Source organism: Phyllopteryx taeniolatus, chromosome 10 (genome assembly GCF_024500385.1).
Source record: "Phyllopteryx taeniolatus isolate TA_2022b chromosome 10, UOR_Ptae_1.2, whole genome shotgun sequence".
Taxonomy (NCBI): Eukaryota; Metazoa; Chordata; class Actinopteri; order Syngnathiformes; family Syngnathidae; genus Phyllopteryx; species Phyllopteryx taeniolatus.
In genome coordinates this window covers 27,745,570-27,762,671 of record NC_084511.1, presented here as the reverse complement: position 1 = coordinate 27,762,671, position 17,102 = coordinate 27,745,570, and the positions used below count along the sequence as shown (strand labels likewise).

Sequence of the window (17,102 nt, the reverse complement as noted above, 5' to 3'; positions counted from 1 at the left end):
CCCAGCGCCGGAGGGAGGAAGCGAGAGAGGGCACTCGTTTTAGGGAGTTAAAAAAAGATAATAATATTAATATGAATACAAAATAACAGTATGCTTTTAAATAACGGGTAGTTACATAATTTGTGTATATTATATCAAGATACTGATACTTTGGTTTCGTTATTATTTTCATTTTACTGCACCGTGATCACCACCTCTTCCCTGATTGGTTGGCACCAATCACATGATTATCTTATTTCGTGATCCTGGCGTTTTGTCTATTTCAAATAGATCTGGCCAGCTATTTAAACGTGATCCATCTACCCTGACGACATCTATCATATCGCTACGTTTATCTACTTATTCTAGACCTATTTATCAATTTATTCTAGAGCTGTGAAACTTAAACTTTGACACCAAGTGCAAGGCTTAGTGAGGACTCACTCGCCTGTTGCATGAACTGATGAAGCATGCACGGATGAGAGGCGAAACGTCTTCCAAGACAAACACAACAGTCCAGTTGCAATCGATTCGAATGCCCCGAGAATAGTATAGGGACGCACAACACACACGCAGATTAAAATAATTCAGCATTTTGTTTTTTTTTAAATATATACAAATATAATTTGGATGATGAGATCTTACAGCAAATGAAACCCCCAAATTCACCATCTCTTGTAACGAAATGATTACGTAACAAACACTCAATAATAATGAAAGTGATTTTTAACGTAGAAATGAGGCAGGAATTTGGCTTCTCAAAAGTATTTTCCCAGTGTTTAATGAATGTATATAATGTATTAGGACTGAAATAAATGAACTTTTCTACTGTATTGGAATTTATTGAGATGTACCTGTGGATCTGCCCATCTGGTACAGTGAGCCTCCAAATTTGGTACGGTTCTCTTTAGTGGTACGTGAAAGAATCACTACCTAAACAGTGTACAGTTCAGTAGTACAGCATGTAACTTTTTAATAGAATACATTGGCTGGCAAGCAGTTCAGGGTGTACCCCGCCTCCTGCCCGATGACAGCTGGGATAGGCTCCAGCACGCCCGCGACCCTATTGAGGAGAAGCGGCTCAGAAAATGGATGGATGGATGGATGGACATTGGCATTAGATTTTTAAGATCTGTTTGTCTTTAAGTTTTACTGAGGCACACATTATTCAACTTTTTGTGTACAAAACATTTTAATCAAATCATTATTTAAGTACAGCGTTGTTCTTCCTATATTTAAGTGCAGTGTTAATGTTGAAACTGTGCATAATATTACAGTGGTTTACAATAATATTAAATATACTTTTTAAGAAGAAAAAAAACTCACCCTAGGCCTACTAAGCTTCTGTATTACAATGTTAGTCATGATAGTGGTAATTGGGGAGCTAACTATTTGCTTCCGTAGTACTTTAAAAAAAAGTAAAGTAAAAAAAAGTGGGATAGTAAAAGTCTATAATGTAGTTCAATGTCATTGTCTCTCCAGTCCAGAATGATCGCATCCGAGCGGCGCATCGTCGTTTGGCAATAGAAAATCTTTGAAGTCTATAATGTAGTTCTGTCATTTGTCTCTCCAGTCCAGAATGATCGCATCCGAGCGGCGCATCATCGTTTTATCAATAGAAAATCTTTGATGTGCTCAATGCACTGACAAGAAACAAATGTTTGTTTTATATCGATTATCTTGTTTTTCTCCTCCTCCTCGCGGGGTTCAGAGTTGCTCGTTGGGTTGACAAAACAATCCATTACTTGGGAACTTTGTCCTTCACGCGTGACGTGTCTCTCTTTTTTTTTTTTTTTGAAACACTCGAAAAGAAAGTCAAAAGTTAGCCAAGAATGTGGCGTGAGTGTTAGCTGGTTAGCCTCAACCGGGGCGTCCACCATGGACGACAAAGATGTCTCCTCGCCAGCTTCGGCGTCACCGGCTTGTCGTCCGAACGACGAGCTGAAGAAGTTGCTTCATTTTAAAGTGTACAAGAGGAGGTGGTTGGTGCTCCTGGTGCTCTGCCTGCTCAACTGCTCCAATGCCACGGTGAGTTTATCAGCCAACCGCTCAGATTAGATAATGGCGCCGAAAACACATTATTTTTTTTTTCTTTTCTGTGGTAAAATTGTCGATGTTATCGGGGAATGATACCGATTACTTTTGGTACGAATGGCTCCCGTAGTCAACATGTAATACACTCTTAATGTAAATAAAGTTTTATTGTATAACACAGTTGTACACCACGGCAAACCCGTAATGAAGTTTAAAAAAAAATATATATATATTGATGCTACTCTAAGTGGGTCAATTAAAAGTGAGCATTAATATCTTTACACAGTGTTATCTTTATAGATGTCTTATTTATATATTTTATTTTCACTTCCTCTTTTGTGGTCACGTGATATCATGTCTTATGATCGACCGGGACAACCAGTTTCCGCAGATTGTTTAAAAAAAAAAAAACCTTACGGTATATTCTGTTGCGGGGGTCAGATGATCCCGTTGAAAAAGATAAGAACATTTTAAATGTGCAAAAAATAATCTGCTATAGGTATGTTTTTGTTATTTTTTATCATATATATTGTAAATAATAAAAAATGTACATTTGATCACATATTAAAGGCCCAGTAACGCGGCCAAACAATGTAAGTTTGTCACGGCACAGAGAAGAGTGTTGTTAACAAGTCTGCCAAACAAAAAAAACAAAAAAAGTTTTTAATATGAGGCTCCCGAATCATGAAAACGAGAGCCTGTGAAAAAAACATGGAAAAAATGATACATTTCCTGTACAATATTCCCCCCCCAAAAACAGTTCAATTTTGGAGCAATTCGATGCTAAGAAACACTTTTTGTTATCTTCAGCGGTCATCTTTCGTATGCGTCTGTTTCCCAGCTATGGCTGACCTTCGCACCAGTGGCGGACCAGTCCGCCCAGTACCTGAAGGCCACCTTGGCGGACATCAACTGGTTGTCGCTGGTCTACATGGTGGTGTCCGTTCCGCTCAGCGTTGTGTCCACCTGGATGCTGGACACCATCGGGCTGCGCATCACGGTGACAAAGCAAATATTTGGTGGCTGTCGCGCCACCTGCTGAATAAAAGTCTGTGTGAATTGCAGATCTTTTCCCGATGGAATATTGTGGCAATAGTATCGTGATAGGCTGATTGTTCCCTTGTACGATTGTTCTTGTGTACCTAATGTACGCATTTCTGTAAACATCAAATACAATTTGTCACCTCAGTATTTTGTGTGTTCTTAGCTGATCTTGGGCTCGTGGTTGAACATGTTCGGCGCCGTCACCCGCATGATGGGGGGCCCGCCGGGCGAGGTCTTCAGAATCGAATACGCGGTGGTGATGCTGGGCCAGACGATGGCGGCGGTGGCGCAGCCGCTCGTCATCTTCACGCCGACCAAGATGGCGGCGCTGTGGTTCCCGGACCACCAGCGGGCCACGGCCAACATGATGGCCTCCATGGGTGAGGTGACCGCCGCCGCCGCCGCCGCCGTCACGTCCGCGCGGGACTGAACCGTATTTGCCTCGGCAGCCAACCCGCTGGGCATCCTGGTGGCCAACGTGGTGTCGCCTGCCATCGCGCGCACGTCCGATCGCATCCCCATGCTGGTAAGCTATCTTATACACACACACGACGGCGGACCATATGAGACGAATCGTCCACCTGGCTTCCTCCAGTTGTTGGCCTACGCCGTCCCTGCCTGCGTCATCTGTTTCCTGGCGACGGTTGCCGTACGCAGCAGCGCCCCGCCCACGCCGCCGTCGGCCAGCGCTGAATTTTCCACCTCCGAACCTTTCATGCAGGGCGTCAAACTGGTAGGGCCGTGCCCCTAACGGCGGCGGTTTAGCGTTGCGCAAAATGGAAATTCCATTTGTGTGCTTCGTGCCGTGCAGCTGCTGAAGAATCGAGCGTACCTGGTGCTGCTGCTGTGCTTCGGCTCCGGCGTGGGCGTGTTCACGTGCTTCTCCACGCTGCTGGACCAAATCCTGTGCGTGCAGGGCTACACTAACGTGAGTCGTTCGCCCGTCCCAGGAGTTGTTTTGACTTGGCGTTGGAAAATACGTTTGCCGCCGAAAGGTTGCTTTTTTGACTGGCTACATTCCGTTTCACATCACAAATTCACAGCGTCATCGATCAGGAAATGGGTTCCCCCACACATTTTTGGTCATAAATATTGAACGGGTTCAATATTCCAGATTGCATTTTTCACCAACTTACAGTACCCATTTTTATGAGCACTGAAGGCAATCTCGTGGGCATCTTTTTGCAAACAAAATCGAACTCACGTCAAGTCACGTGACCGCCACCTCTGTTGTCCCCCCTGCAGGACTTTGCGGGCCTGTGCGCCGCCCTCTTCATCGTGTTTGGCATCGTAGGCGCCGCCTTACTGGGCCGCTACGTGGACAAAACCAAACGCTTCACAGAGGTCATCAAGATCAACATGGCCTTCTCTGCCTTGGCGGGTATCGCCTTCTCTGTGGTCAGCACACCGCACGCATTTTCGAGCTTCGCGTGGTTACGAGGTTGGAACGCTGAATCCGAATCGTCCCCAGGTGTGCCTGATGCAGCGGCAGAGCGTCGCCGTGGCGGCCGTGTGCTCACTCTTCGGCTTCTTCGGGTTCTCCATTTTCCCGGTGGTCATGGAGGTGTCCGTGGAATGTTCCTACCCTGTGGGAGAGGCCACCTCGGCCGGACTCATCTTCATATCGGGGTACCGACTCCAATCGGAATCAGGCGTTCGTTCAAAATCCTGGAAATCCTCCAAAAATACCCAAATTAAATTAACCCGACATTCATGTTTGTTTTTCTTTTTTCCCAATTCTGGGGTCTGGGACTCATAAAATGTGTAAAATAAGTGTGTGAACTTTGACGTCAGAGTATTCATTAGCATATTTATGGAACAGCACATCTAAAATACTTCACAGTTTGCTAGACTCTACGTGTGTGCATATGTAATGGTCTGCGAAAACTAATAAAAATAATGAGATGAAGCATTTTAATTGGGAGAATGTGTGGGACCCTTAAGATATGTACATTTTAACGAGGATACAGATGATAAAATCTGTTTGGTTTTGGAGTGAGTTATGGTAAAGCATCTAAAAATGCAATTCAGTTGATGGAATACAAACAAAAGTAGCAAGAAATAAAGCCATTTGGGTTGCATGTCTAGTACCCTTAAATTACATTCATTCGTTTTTGTTTGTGTATGTAATAGCCCTCTAAAAGATGATTTCGTTGCCAGAGTTAGAAAAATTAACACTATACGAAATAAAGCAATTAAGGCGTGGGCACGTCTGTGAGGCTTAAGTACATATACGTTTTCGTGTCTGGGCAAATGGGGAAAGGCAGGGGGCGGGCTCAACTGGGACCATAGAATTTGTACATTTTGACCAGGATGCGTGCATACAAAATTTCCTGGAATTTCGAGCAACTGTCAAAAAGGTGATTTAGTTGCCAGAATAAGAATAGAAATGAGAAATAAAGTAATTCTTTGCACATTCATTTGCTGATCGAGTTGAGAGTGTTTTGCCTTTTTCAGACAAATCCTGTCCATCGTCTACATCGTCCTCCTCCAGTCTTTGGCCACGCCCGTCGCAGAGTCACCGCGCTCCACGTGCGGGCTCGCCCCTCAAAGCTGGAAGGGTAAAGTATCAGGGCCTTTTCATCATTTTTGCATAATTAAAAAAAAAAAACTTTTTTGCACTTTACAAATAAAACCAAAGTCAAATGTAATTTATTTTTTTCATCTTCATTAACTACTTAAAAAAATACTTTGGATATTTTTATAAGGTGGAAGCCTTTTTTCAGGAAAATATACAATAAATAAAAAAACAAAACAACGGTATATTACCCGAACTAGTCTTACGGGCTAAGTTAGGAATGAAGTGTTGTACTTTATTAGAACAAATGTATGCTTTTTGTCATTTTGTGTAACAACTATATGCCATCATGTTTTTTTTTTTTAAAGAAATACTTTGTCTTTTGGAATTGTGTCATGATGCCCTCAGTGTCCATGATGGTGCTGGCAGCGCTGACCACCACCTTCACTTGCATCTTCATAGTCGTCTTCCGCACGCGCTACAGGCGCCTGGAGGCCGAAGAGGACGCCACCTACGGGCGCAAACGAGACACCCGATCCACCGACCCCACCCAAGCCAGTGTGGACACGTGATCCATAATGAGAGAATAACCAAGCTTTTTTTTTTTTTTTTTTTTTTTTTTTTAAATTAATGGCGCACACACACATTTAGAAACCAGTTTAAGGGAAATGATGTTCATTCAGTGTCCTGCCGTGACCAAAATGTGTCAGATATGTAATTTGCACTTTTTTTTTTTTTTTTTTTTTTTTAAAAAGGTCTTCATTCAATGTAAATTATATTTTTAAATCCATAATTTAAAGCTGATCTTATTTCAAATTGGGCATTGTTGGTGTATTCATTGTTGAGAACAAGTTTTTATTTTTTATCTTTATTTACTCTGACTACGTAATTATTTAGTTTTGTGTGATCCTGAACAATGCATTGTTTTTTGAAATAGATTTTTCATATGAAAACTATTTAAAATAATAAAAAAAAAATATTTTTGTGAATGTGATTCTTTGTATGTAAATGTCAAAAGAATTTCAATAAATCTCTTCGAGTTTAGGCATTATCCACAAAATGCTGATTTTGAGGGTTTTAAATTCAACAAATTTTGATCTAACTATGTAACTATAAAAGAAAAATGAATACAAATATTGTAAGAAAGCCAACCAACACATTGGGTTTAAAGGACTTCAGAGTTTTTAATTCCTTTTCAATTCCACATAAAACAAATATTAAAAAAAAATCAAAAGGTTCTCTCTGGACTTGGAGTCCATCAAAGGGAACCTGTAAAAAAAAAAAACGGCGTCGTAAATAAAATTATTATTTTTTTTTAATGGCTGGGGGGGATTCTTGATGCAAGAGCCGGAACGTTCCGCTGAGGATTTTCAGAGCTGAAGGGCACAAAACTGCTGGTAGACGGCCAGGATGTGGTGGTCCAGCTCAGCCGTGAACAGCAGGTTCTCCAGCGTGCCCATGTACTGCTGGATGGTCACGTGGTGCTGACGAGGAACCGTGTGGCGTTCGTTTGAGTACTTGATCTAGTGCGCGAGTGTGCGTGTATTAATGTGCGTGCGCATGTTACCATGAGGAAGATCTGCTGCAGCCTCTCCACGCAGTTCTTGTACCACGGCGTGCTTACATTGACGCTGCCCGTCTCGCAGCGCACCAGATGCTCCGTTAACAGCATGATGAAGCGCTGCCGGGCCGATAGGAAAATTGTTTCAAAAATTGGTTTAAATGTCACAGGGACTGGGCGATTCATCGATGTAATCAATTAACGGTCTTTTGCGGGTGACATTGTCATTTTTTGTCAATTGAGAAGACGAAAGGTTCCCACCTGGAAGATGACAAGGAAGAGATTCTTCTGCTCGCTCTGGGCCGCCTCCACCTTCTCCTGCAGCCTCTCGATCTGTTCCTCCAGCTGACCCTCCTCGTCCTCACTGTTCTTCTCCATGTCCTCTTCGTCGCCGCTGTCTCTCGGCTGCCCGACACCAACAGACAAGACGTACTGAGTTGAAATCCACCCGCTAATTGGTTACGAGTAGTAACGGAGGCGAGTAACGGTGGCTGTGTGGAAGGGGAAAGTTGGAAACCGGAAGCAGAGTGTGAAGTGTACACTTCTCCCAATATGCCACTTTGTGTATCGAGAACAGATGAATAGTCATAGCTACTCGATTCATGTTTGCAGCCCCACACCTGACAAAATCCCACTTCAAAAAGAGTCGAGAGCAAAGCCCATTTAAGCATCAGCATCCCAGGGGTAGTTGTCATGTGTGTGCCGCTACACAGACCCAGAAATTTAATTGAACTTAATTGCAATTCGCAGCAAGCAGGGACCAGCGTATAAAAAGTAGGCGTTACACGGTCAGGATTTTTGGGGCCGATCACCGAGTTTAAAAAAACGATAACATCACCGATCATGATGGAGGAATGTGTACTTAATTGCTCAAAAAATGATATTTACAAGAAATAATGTATCTTTGTTCCTCTATTTATGCCAGACAAAATAAATGAACCGTCTTCTATTAGATGGCAGGAAGTACGTACAGTCATTCATGGATCCACGTTTGGTGACATTTTTGTTTGTCGGTGTGCCGTGAGATTTTTCAACTGTAAAATATGTTCCTTGGCTCCATAAAGGTTGGAAATCACTGCTCCAGTCAGGTCGTGGATTCTAATCGGTCAGGTCAAACCAACATTACAACATGACACAAATAATGGGTGCTAACTTACTCTAATTAAATTACGTTACTTTTAAGAAATTGACTTCACCCACACCGAAACTTTAGAGCACGATTCGACAGAACGGCAGCATGTTCACGTCCAACCGTTCCTGCTAGCACTAGCTTGCTAGGCTACATAACGTTTTTTGTCGCCTGCTTGCGAGCCGTATCGTATTCAAAGTACGTGAACGTACCTCAAGCGAGCCTTAAAGCAACGTCCTCTCCTGTCCGGAGCACCGGTGACCACCAACACACGGTTTTCCCCATTTTGTTCTTACAAACACACGGCGCGCTCCGCTATTGTCGTCGTCGCCATGGTAACGAGTGTATCCGGTCGCGTTTGAGTTGACACAATTAAGCCCGGTGATCGTAAAAAACGGAATACAAGATTTGATTGCAGGAGTCTGACGGTGCAATCGTAAAAGAGCAAATTTGTCTTGTAGTCTGATCCGGGCATCACGCGGGGTCTGTCTCAGACGTGTTGTCTGTTACCGATAAGGCAGATCAAATCGGTGTAAAGTCTAGTAAAAAGGCACAAACGTCAACACTTTACTGGGTTCTGTGTGAAATGCAGGGTAACTAATACTACATCTTCCGTTACTTCTCTGTGTGAAAGAAGACGTACCCTCTTATTTTGCTGCTTCTCCAACTTGTCCTTTGCCTCCTCCAACTCCTTCTGGATCTTTTGGACGTGTTTGTTCATCTTGCGGATGGTCGAGTGCAGGATCTCCCATACGTAAAGTCTAGGCGAGGTGAAAGGTGAAAATGAATTGGTAGAACTTTTGCAAGTCGATGAGGAAGCAGACCAGGCACGTACCTCGTGAACTCGTGAGCCATGTCCTGAGAAAAGAGCCAGTTGGCCACGGCGGCGCAGTCCACAATCTGCGTGCGGATCATCTTGTCCACCAGCACGGCGATCATCTAAAGAGATTCAAAAGTTCCGGAACGTAAAGCGGGAACGGGAACCGCCGAGTGCGGAGTGGGGTTGTCCTACCTGCGGGTGGTTCTTCCACACCTCGTAGATCACCTTGAGAATGTGCAGTTTGCCCTCATCGCTCTCGGTCAGGTTCTTCAGGATCTCGTGAAACCTGCAGAAGACGAGCTCGTCTGGAGTCACTCTCGCGAGTGCTTTCCACTCCCGTTCACTCCCGGTGACTTTGTTGTCATAGTTCCCGCCCCATCGCGTGATCAACAGTGAACTTTTTTTGTTTTTTTTTTAATTAAAAAATTGGTTGATTGACGTATTGCAATAGACAAACACAGTGGAACCTCGATAGAACGGACAATAGGGGCAAGGGGCCGTCCAATATAGCCGATAGTCCGTTACAGTGAACGGCTCATCGGAACCATAGCGAAACATTTTCGACGTCTGAATGGAACTTACTTGCCGAGGGCGCTGAACGAGTGGCTGAAGGATTTCGCAGCCAGGTGAAGAAGCGTCTGCAAGAAGACATCCAGCTTCAACGGGTTGAAGCTCTCGCCTTCGTCTGCCAGGAGAAGAAGCAGGAACGTCCAATATTTGTTTTCATATCATCAGCTGACGTAAAGTGTGACAATGTAAAAAAAAAAAACAACAATAACCGTCATCGTCATCCTGGTTGGGGTTGGGCACGTCTTTGAGGATGGTGAGGATCTCCTCGTTGGACGCTCGGTTCTTAATGGCGTTGCTGACGGTGATGGACAAGGGGTAACCCGGCAACATCGCTGAGGCAAAAAAAAAAAAAGACAACGTCAGCTGTGAGTGAATTCAAGGGCATGTCACGTTTGTTGTGGTTCACGAACAACAAAACGGCGTACAAGCGCTTTCGTCGGCGTATTTGTAAATGAAGACGGGCTCGGCCGGGATGAGGGCGGCGAAGGTGGGCGGGACAATTTCCACCATCCTTTGGTGGTAGGACAACCTGCACAACACAAGACATTATATATATATATATTTTGACATCACATTATTTACATTGGATTTATTGTGTTCATGTCTTCAATCGTCTGGACACGCCAAGCTTAATACATTTGAATTATATCTAATTTATCTACAGTACCTCTAATGTACAATATATTTACATTGTTAATGTCCAAACATACAGTACACATTGAACGCATCGTATTGACATTCATTTTTCCTGTCGACATCTAACGCAGCATTTTTACACCACATTTAATGCATGTACCTCGACTGTATCATATTTAAAGAATGCACACCTATGTACTATGTGTACAATATAGTTCATGTTCTACAAACCTCTAACATACAATATTAACATCATATCAAATGTATTTACCTGTAAAGTACCACATTACGGTTACATTTGCTGTATGTCCCTCACGGAGCATATTTACATCAAACTTCATTTTCAAAATACGTGCAATGTACCTTATTTCCATTGATTGTGTGTACCAAGTGTATCATACTTAAACGTTCTGTGGGCATCTGATGTACTGCTAATGGATGAGATTTATGACATTGGATGGTCTACACACCCCTGATGTGCCATATTTACATCGATTGAATTACACAAAAACTAGTTCTTACCTCATACACTTCTCCAGAACCTCTTTGACAAATTTGGGTTTGGGTTTCTCGAGATCCAACGTCAAACAGTCAGCCCTTTACAAAAAACGACGACGAAGGGTTAATCAAGCCTGCCGTCCCTGCGAACGCTAACCATCCACGCTCACCAGTCGTCCCAGCTCCATCGGAACTGGAAGTTGCTCAGGTGGTGGGAGAACCAGTTGATGAGTCTGGAAGCAGGAAGAGGGCCGGGATGAGAAGGGAAGAAGATGGGCGTGGCCCGTCAGCAAAGGGCAGGGAAGAGACGTTTTGTACCTGTCAATGCAGGTAGTGTTCATGGTGTCTAGGCGCATGTAGAGCATCTCTGTGGCTTGGGCCAACTGAGGCACCGAGTTAAAGAAAAACAAGCAACATCTCTTCGGCGCTTAGGGCGCTAGTATTCACAATTCCACTTTCGGCGGCTCATTAGGCCGAACGCCCTCGGAGGTCGCTTTCGACCAAAACGGACCACTTGCTATTCGTTTTCAGGCACAGGTACTTGTGACCTCAACGTCAACAAAACGTCCAATTCTTAAGGAGGAAATCGATGACCTTTCATTACCTTACCTTTATGTGTCGGACGCAATTTAAAACGAAAGAAGCCACACGGCAAAAATCGAGATTAGGATACGACTTGCGGTAGCGAACCGGGCTGCAGTTTGCACAGCTCGATCAGCAGTGACGTGTACATGACGTTGAGGTGAGGCGGTGAGGGCAGCTGGAAAAGTTCTCCAAAAATCACCTGAAGGGGAAAACAAAGGAAAATGTCGTTCAAAATCCGTGTTTTATATTGATGGTTTTGTGTAGCGTGTGAAAGAAATGAGCGCACCTCCACAATGTGATAGTTGAGCGGGATCTTATTTTTGCCGGGGTAGTTGAGCAACTGGGCGGCGCTGCAACAAGTCCAAGTTGTCAGTATGCGTGGGCAGTGGTGCCTTGACTTACGGGTTTGATTTGTTCTGTGACCACACTCACAACAACAGCAGTTTTGGTTAAGGTTTTTTTTAAGCTCTCTACAGTATTGGACTTTATAAAAACAGAAATAGAATGTAAAGAATGAAACATGTTCTGCATCATGCTTTCAATACCCATTGACATTGTGCATCTTCTAGTGTGCACGCCTTGGCCACAAGGGGGCTGCATAATATAGGCATACATCCGAACGTAACTAACTACCGGCGTGTCTGAGTGAGCTGCTGTAATATTAGTTGTTTTTCGCGAAGAATAAAGAACATACAGTATGCCTGTGTGTATAGTTACACTATCGGTCTACGTGCGCTGCTGCATCATCTTTGTTCAAATAGCCATTGGTTAAAGGGTTGGAACCGTAACATCGATGCTGGTTTCGTTATCCCATCTATGGCATTTTGCGTTAACATTAAGCCAGCAGACGTTTGTAAGTTATGTGGGTTGATTTAATACACAGCATGTGATTCATTTTGTTTTACGTTTGAACTTCAACTTGGAACGGCAGTACAAAAACGACTCGTAGGTCGAGGTACCGCCGTATACACGATTTAGACAAGCAAGCGTGTGTATAGCTTACCAGGTTCTGCGCTCTTTCCAATGAGTCTTCATGATGCAGTGCAGGTTCTCTTCGATGACAAACCTCTCCACAGAATGACTGCCGGGCATGACCGGACCCTGATGGCAACACACAGAAGTCACACAAAACACACACACACAAATCTGTGTTTGCCATTTAGCACAGATGGGTACAACATATGGAGAAAAATGCATAGTGGATCTCCTTTAAAGACATTTTGGCATGATAGCGGACAAACGGGGCAAAGACATTGTCCTTGGAGGAGGTCTGCGCTCTGCTCAGTGGCATTCTAGTTTTTATGATCAATATCATCATTTAGCAGTGCTAAATGAACAAATGTAATGGTGGCTTAAGAATTTTGGACAGTTCTGTATATAATTAAGACAATAACAAAAATCGAATTATTCATTTATTATTCAAGTAAACTATTTTAACATTGTACATACACAGTTAACTTTTTCTGTAAATCTTATGACCTGGCCCCCTGTGTCCATTTTAAAAATCAAGTGTGTGCGTGTTTTTTTTTTTTTTTTTAAATCACAAAATGTCAGTATGGTAATATATGTTCGGCCCCAAAACTCACATGTGGACTAAAACGTCATGACTGGGGCCTTTCGAGTGGAAACTTTGCGCTCTGAGAGGGCAGCAGTCATGTGGCGACACGGCCTACCTCGGGGGCATCGGTGTAGTCGAACATGCGGAAGATGACGCGAGGCATGGGGTACTGGGCGTCGGGCATGTGCCCCGGCGGCGTGAAGGGGGGCAAGTTGTGCTGCAGGGCCTCGCACAGCACACTGTCGAAGGCGATGTACGGCCGCAGGATGTGGCGCTCCAGCCAGCGGTCTTTCTTCAGCTTCTGGATCTGCGCCCAAAGGCAGTCTAGGTACTGCGAGGACGCAGAGTCAGCGTTAAGTGAGGGGGAAAAAATTTTTTTATTGAAATGAATTCAAATTTCTCACCTCTTCTTGTGGGTGGGGTTTCTCAGCGGTCCACACCTGAAGCATCGGGAGATGAGTCTTCACTCGCCTCCTGAAAAGAACAAGTACAAAATGCAGAATCAGCTTGTGTGGCCTGGCTAGAACTAACAAGGACACTAAACTGCTTTTATTGAAAACACACAAGGTTAGTAAAATGTATGACAGACACAAAGATAAGAGTAGTCAGTCATATTTTGCAGCGGATTAGGCAGCGAACCAGTCAATCGACTGGGGCACCATCTGACTGAAAAATCAACTCATTCTTTAAATGTGTGATATCGTAATTGGTATGTCATATAGCTCCATGCTGGTACTTTTGGAGGTGGAAATCGCATCAAAGGTTTGGACTTTTAAAAGACGAAGGGATCGCTCTTCCGGCCAACACTGCGATGTGCCGCCCGCACAAGAATAAAGTTGTATTTTTAGATCTCCTCCCAGAACAAATGCAGCAATCCAAGAGAATAATGTTGTATTTTAAAGAATTATTCTACAACCCCAATTCCAATGAAGTTGGGACGCTGTCTTAAACATGAATAAAAACAGAATACAATGATTTGCAAATCATGTTCAACCTACATTTAATTGAAAACACTACAAAGACAAGATATTTCATGTTCAAACTCATCAACTTGATTGTTTTGAGCAAATAAGCATGAACTTAGAATTTGATGGCTGCAAAAATCTGGGACAGGTGGCAAAAAAGAGTGAGAAAGTTGAGGAATGCTCATCAAACATCCCACAGGTGAACAGGCTCATTGGGAACAGGTGGGGGCCACCGATTGGCTCGAAAAGGAGCTTCCCTGAATTGCTCAGTCGTTCACAAGCAAAGATGGGGCGAGGTTCACCTCTTTGTCAACAAGTGCGTGAGAAAATAGTTGGAACAGTTTAACGACAATGTTCCCCAACGTACAATTGCAAGGAATTGAGGGATTTCGTCATCTACCGTCCATCATATCATCAAAAGGTTCAGAGAATCTGGAGAAATCACCGCATGTAAGCGGCAAGGCCGAAAACCAACATTGAATGCCCGTGACCTTCGATCCCTCGGGCGGCACTGCATCAAAAACCGACATCGATGTGTAAAGGATATCACCGCATGGGCTCAGGAACACTTCAGAAAACCAATGTCAGCAAATACAGTTGGGCGCTACATCCGGAAGTGCAACTTGAAACTCTACTATGCAAAGCAAAAGCCATTTATCAACATCACCCAGAAACGCTGCCGGCTTCTCTGGACATCTCAGATGGACCGATGCAAAGTGGAAAAGTGTTCTGTGGTCCGACGAGTCCACATTTCAAATTGTTTTTGGAAATTGTGGACGTCGTGAACATGAAATATCTCGTCTTTGTAGTGTGTTCAACGAAATATAGGTTGAACTTGATTTGCAAATCATTGTATTCTGTTTTGATTTTTTTAACAATGTCCCAACATCATTGGAATTGGGGTTGTACAATCTCACAAGCAAGAAGCCCTATTTCTTTTTTTTAACGGTAAAAGGTAGTAATCTTGTGAGAACAAAGTCGTACCTTTTTGAGATGAGAAATTTGTAATTTCACCAGAATAATGTCACGCTTTTTCAGGAAAAAAAAAAAGAATCCCATGAGAATATCATTGTCGTTTTTTCCAGAAAAGTGTAGCAGTCTTATGAGAATAAAGTCAAGATTTCTTCTTGAAAAAATAGGCCATAACATTATAAGACTGAAATTGTAATTTCGCAAGGGGTGAAGGGAAATGTTTTTTCAAGTCAAGTCCTACTTGAGGTAGCCTTCAATCTGGCTGAGGAGTCGGTCCATCTCCACATCCTTCTTTTCGTAGAGCTCCTTGCCCACCCACGGCAGGCAGGACAGCACCACGAACACAAACCAATCAGACCGAACCTTCGCACCCAAACACAGAAAAACATTACACAAACCCTTCTTAACTGCCCCCACATAATATTGTGAATTAAAATACCTGCGGTACATCTTCCTCCTGCGTAACGCTGACAAAGTTCTCAAACATGGCCACCATGGATGGCGCGGCAATCACGTGGCAGTTGACCAAGTCGGACAGAAAGCGCACCTAGACGAGACGCCGCGTTAGGAGGACGAAAAGGCCGTCTACGTTGTCCCGTCCCGTGTTGCGCCGTTTTACCAAGTAAACGGCCTCGCTGTAAAGGTTGTTCTTCAGCGTCTCCTTTAGCTGCCGGATCATGGCTTCCACAAACTCGCCGCCAAAGTTGTAGTTCCTGGCGTTGAGGAGGCCCACCAGCGTGGTGTACACCGTCAGCTTCTCGGGGAGGAGGCGAGCCCTGCGGATGCAAGAAAGCCGATTATGACCACGACTACAACGAGGGCGTGCGTGTGTGTATGTGTGTCTTACGTACACGGCACATAAAATGCGAAGGATTTTGTTCTTGTAGTTGGGAAGGTCGGCCTCCAACACGCCGGCGAGCCCCTCCAGGTTGCTCTCCAAGGACGACTTGCTCTGCTCAAACAAACATTACACTACAGCTGTTATTGTTCTTCTACCGCTGTGTCCGCTCAGGCATAAAATGGCTCCAGGAATGCATTTTTTTAAAATAACATCTCGAAAAACAATTGCACACTGAGGGACTTCAATTTGTAACTATTTAACAAACAGGCGAATTCAACACAGCCAAAGTTAGCAAGTTTGCATATATCCCCTTGAGGTGCAATTACGCAATATGACTTCCTGTACAAAATCGTTACCTTTTCTCCCACGTTGCATATCAGAGACTCCAGGCTGTCTTCAATCTCGGTGGGCTCAGAGGTTCTCCTCCTCTTGTGATCCTGGCCTCCTGGTGGTTTCACATTGGGGCAGCCGAAAATAACATTTTACATGCGCTCAAAACCAGCCAAGTCCTTGTTCACTAAATGTCTTCGTCTACTTGTGTCCGAGTGTGTTCTTGTCTATTAGAACTAGTAATATAGGAAATCATTAACATTTGGTGGGGGGGGGGGGGGGGGGGGGGGGGGGGGGGGGGCATCAACTTTTGGTAAATTTGTTCCCAGACTGTACTGTACCTTCATAGATACCATATTAATTAATTTTCCACTATAGATTTTTTATTGGCAAATTCATCAGATTTCACCCCCCAAAAATAACAATACTGTCGCATTGTTTCTTAATTAGCGTTTATACAGAAGGAAAAAAATGATTCAATAAACCTACGTCTGCCTTCTTTGCTGCCTCTCGCTAATTCAGAAGCTAAAAACAATGCTCACTAGGGAACAACGACGTTAAAAGGATAGCTTTGTGATTGCGCAAGTAAACTAATGAATAAGAATACCCTAATAATCTAAGGGTATTTCCTGTCATTTTCCTCTTACAGGCGATGTTTTAACAAACATGCAGCGGGAAGCAAGGCAACAACAAACCCATGAGGCTAGCTGCTAGCCGCAATTCATTTGGCCGAACGTGGAAAAACGACTACGTCAAAGTCAATCTTACCGTCATAGGAGTCACTGTGTCGTCTCCTGGACATGTTTTAATCGGTCCCGCCGTGAGTATTGTACAAAAAAATGAAATTAATGTAGAAGAAACCGTGAAAATGCGCCTTTGACGTAGCAACGCACCTTGGCGGCAACCGGCGACAAATAGCCTAGCTTGCTAGCCGGCCCATTCAAGTGAGACACACATCCGGTAACAAGCAGAAGTGCAACCGCTTTTTCTGTCCGGCCCGTCCAGCCGAAGCTTTTTTGTTGGCGGTGAATTAGGAAAAAAAAGAAAAAAGAAGCAAAATCT

General features: G+C 43.8%; 2 protein-coding genes across 5 annotated transcripts; one reads left to right on the top strand and one right to left on the bottom strand.

Annotated features, from left to right (window-relative positions):
• Positions 1–1,558: 1,558 nt before the first annotated feature.
• On the top strand, positions 1,559–6,626 carry slc49a3 (solute carrier family 49 member 3). Of its 3 annotated transcripts, XM_061787732.1 has the most exons (10): positions 1,564–2,007; positions 2,855–3,013; positions 3,221–3,437; positions 3,507–3,583; positions 3,653–3,790; positions 3,869–3,985; positions 4,303–4,455; positions 4,529–4,686; positions 5,515–5,618; positions 5,984–6,626. In XM_061787732.1, the coding sequence occupies exons 1-10, from the start codon at positions 1,858–1,860 to the stop codon at positions 6,145–6,147; spliced, it is 1,437 nt and encodes a 478-aa protein (XP_061643716.1). In that variant the 5' UTR covers positions 1,564–1,857; the 3' UTR covers positions 6,148–6,626. The 3 variants fall into 3 exon arrangements, with proteins under 3 accessions (XP_061643715.1, XP_061643714.1, XP_061643716.1); XM_061787730.1 differs by having other exon boundaries at positions 1,562–2,007; positions 3,507–3,790; XM_061787731.1 differs by having other exon boundaries at positions 1,559–2,007; positions 3,507–3,790; positions 5,515–6,120.
• A 113-nt stretch (positions 6,627–6,739) lies between these two features.
• LOC133484724 (nuclear cap-binding protein subunit 1) lies at positions 6,740–17,008 on the bottom strand. Of its 2 annotated transcripts, none has more exons than XR_009790479.1 (23): positions 16,809–17,008; positions 16,067–16,155; positions 15,721–15,821; positions 15,489–15,645; positions 15,309–15,416; positions 15,111–15,232; positions 13,337–13,406; positions 13,048–13,263; positions 12,378–12,475; positions 11,661–11,724; positions 11,463–11,573; positions 11,108–11,172; positions 10,960–11,022; positions 10,814–10,888; positions 10,081–10,184; positions 9,865–9,987; positions 9,668–9,770; positions 9,278–9,371; positions 9,101–9,204; positions 8,909–9,026; positions 7,398–7,627; positions 7,143–7,256; positions 6,740–7,059 (listed from the first exon to the last, which is right to left on the bottom strand). XR_009790479.1 is itself a non-coding variant. In XM_061787729.1 (23 exons), the coding sequence occupies exons 1-23, from the start codon at positions 16,840–16,842 to the stop codon at positions 6,946–6,948; spliced, it is 2,391 nt and encodes a 796-aa protein (XP_061643713.1). In that variant the 5' UTR covers positions 16,843–17,005; the 3' UTR covers positions 6,740–6,945. The 2 variants fall into 2 exon arrangements, 1 of the variants encoding a protein (XP_061643713.1); XM_061787729.1 differs by having other exon boundaries at positions 7,398–7,541; positions 16,809–17,005.
• Between the last annotated feature and the right edge of the window lie 94 nt (positions 17,009–17,102).

Excerpts from the sequence above, each read along its gene's own strand:
- slc49a3 (XM_061787730.1), top strand. The coding sequence starts at position 1,858 with ATGGACGACAAAGATGTCTCCTCGCCAGCTTCGGCGTCACCGGCTTGT. Across the intron at positions 4,687-5,514 it reads GGACTCATCTTCATATCGGG|ACAAATCCTGTCCATCGTCT; the intron begins GTACCGACTCCA and ends TGCCTTTTTCAG. Across the intron at positions 5,619-5,983 it reads CGCCCCTCAAAGCTGGAAGG|TGTCCATGATGGTGCTGGCA; the intron begins GTAAAGTATCAG and ends TGATGCCCTCAG.
- LOC133484724 (XM_061787729.1), bottom strand. The coding sequence starts at position 16,842 with ATGTCCAGGAGACGACACAGTGACTCCTATGACG. Across the intron at positions 15,646-15,720 it reads CTTCGCATTTTATGTGCCGT|GGCTCGCCTCCTCCCCGAGA; the intron begins GTACGTAAGACA and ends TTGCATCCGCAG. Across the intron at positions 9,988-10,080 it reads ATACGCCGACGAAAGCGCTT|CGATGTTGCCGGGTTACCCC; the intron begins GTACGCCGTTTT and ends TTTTTGCCTCAG.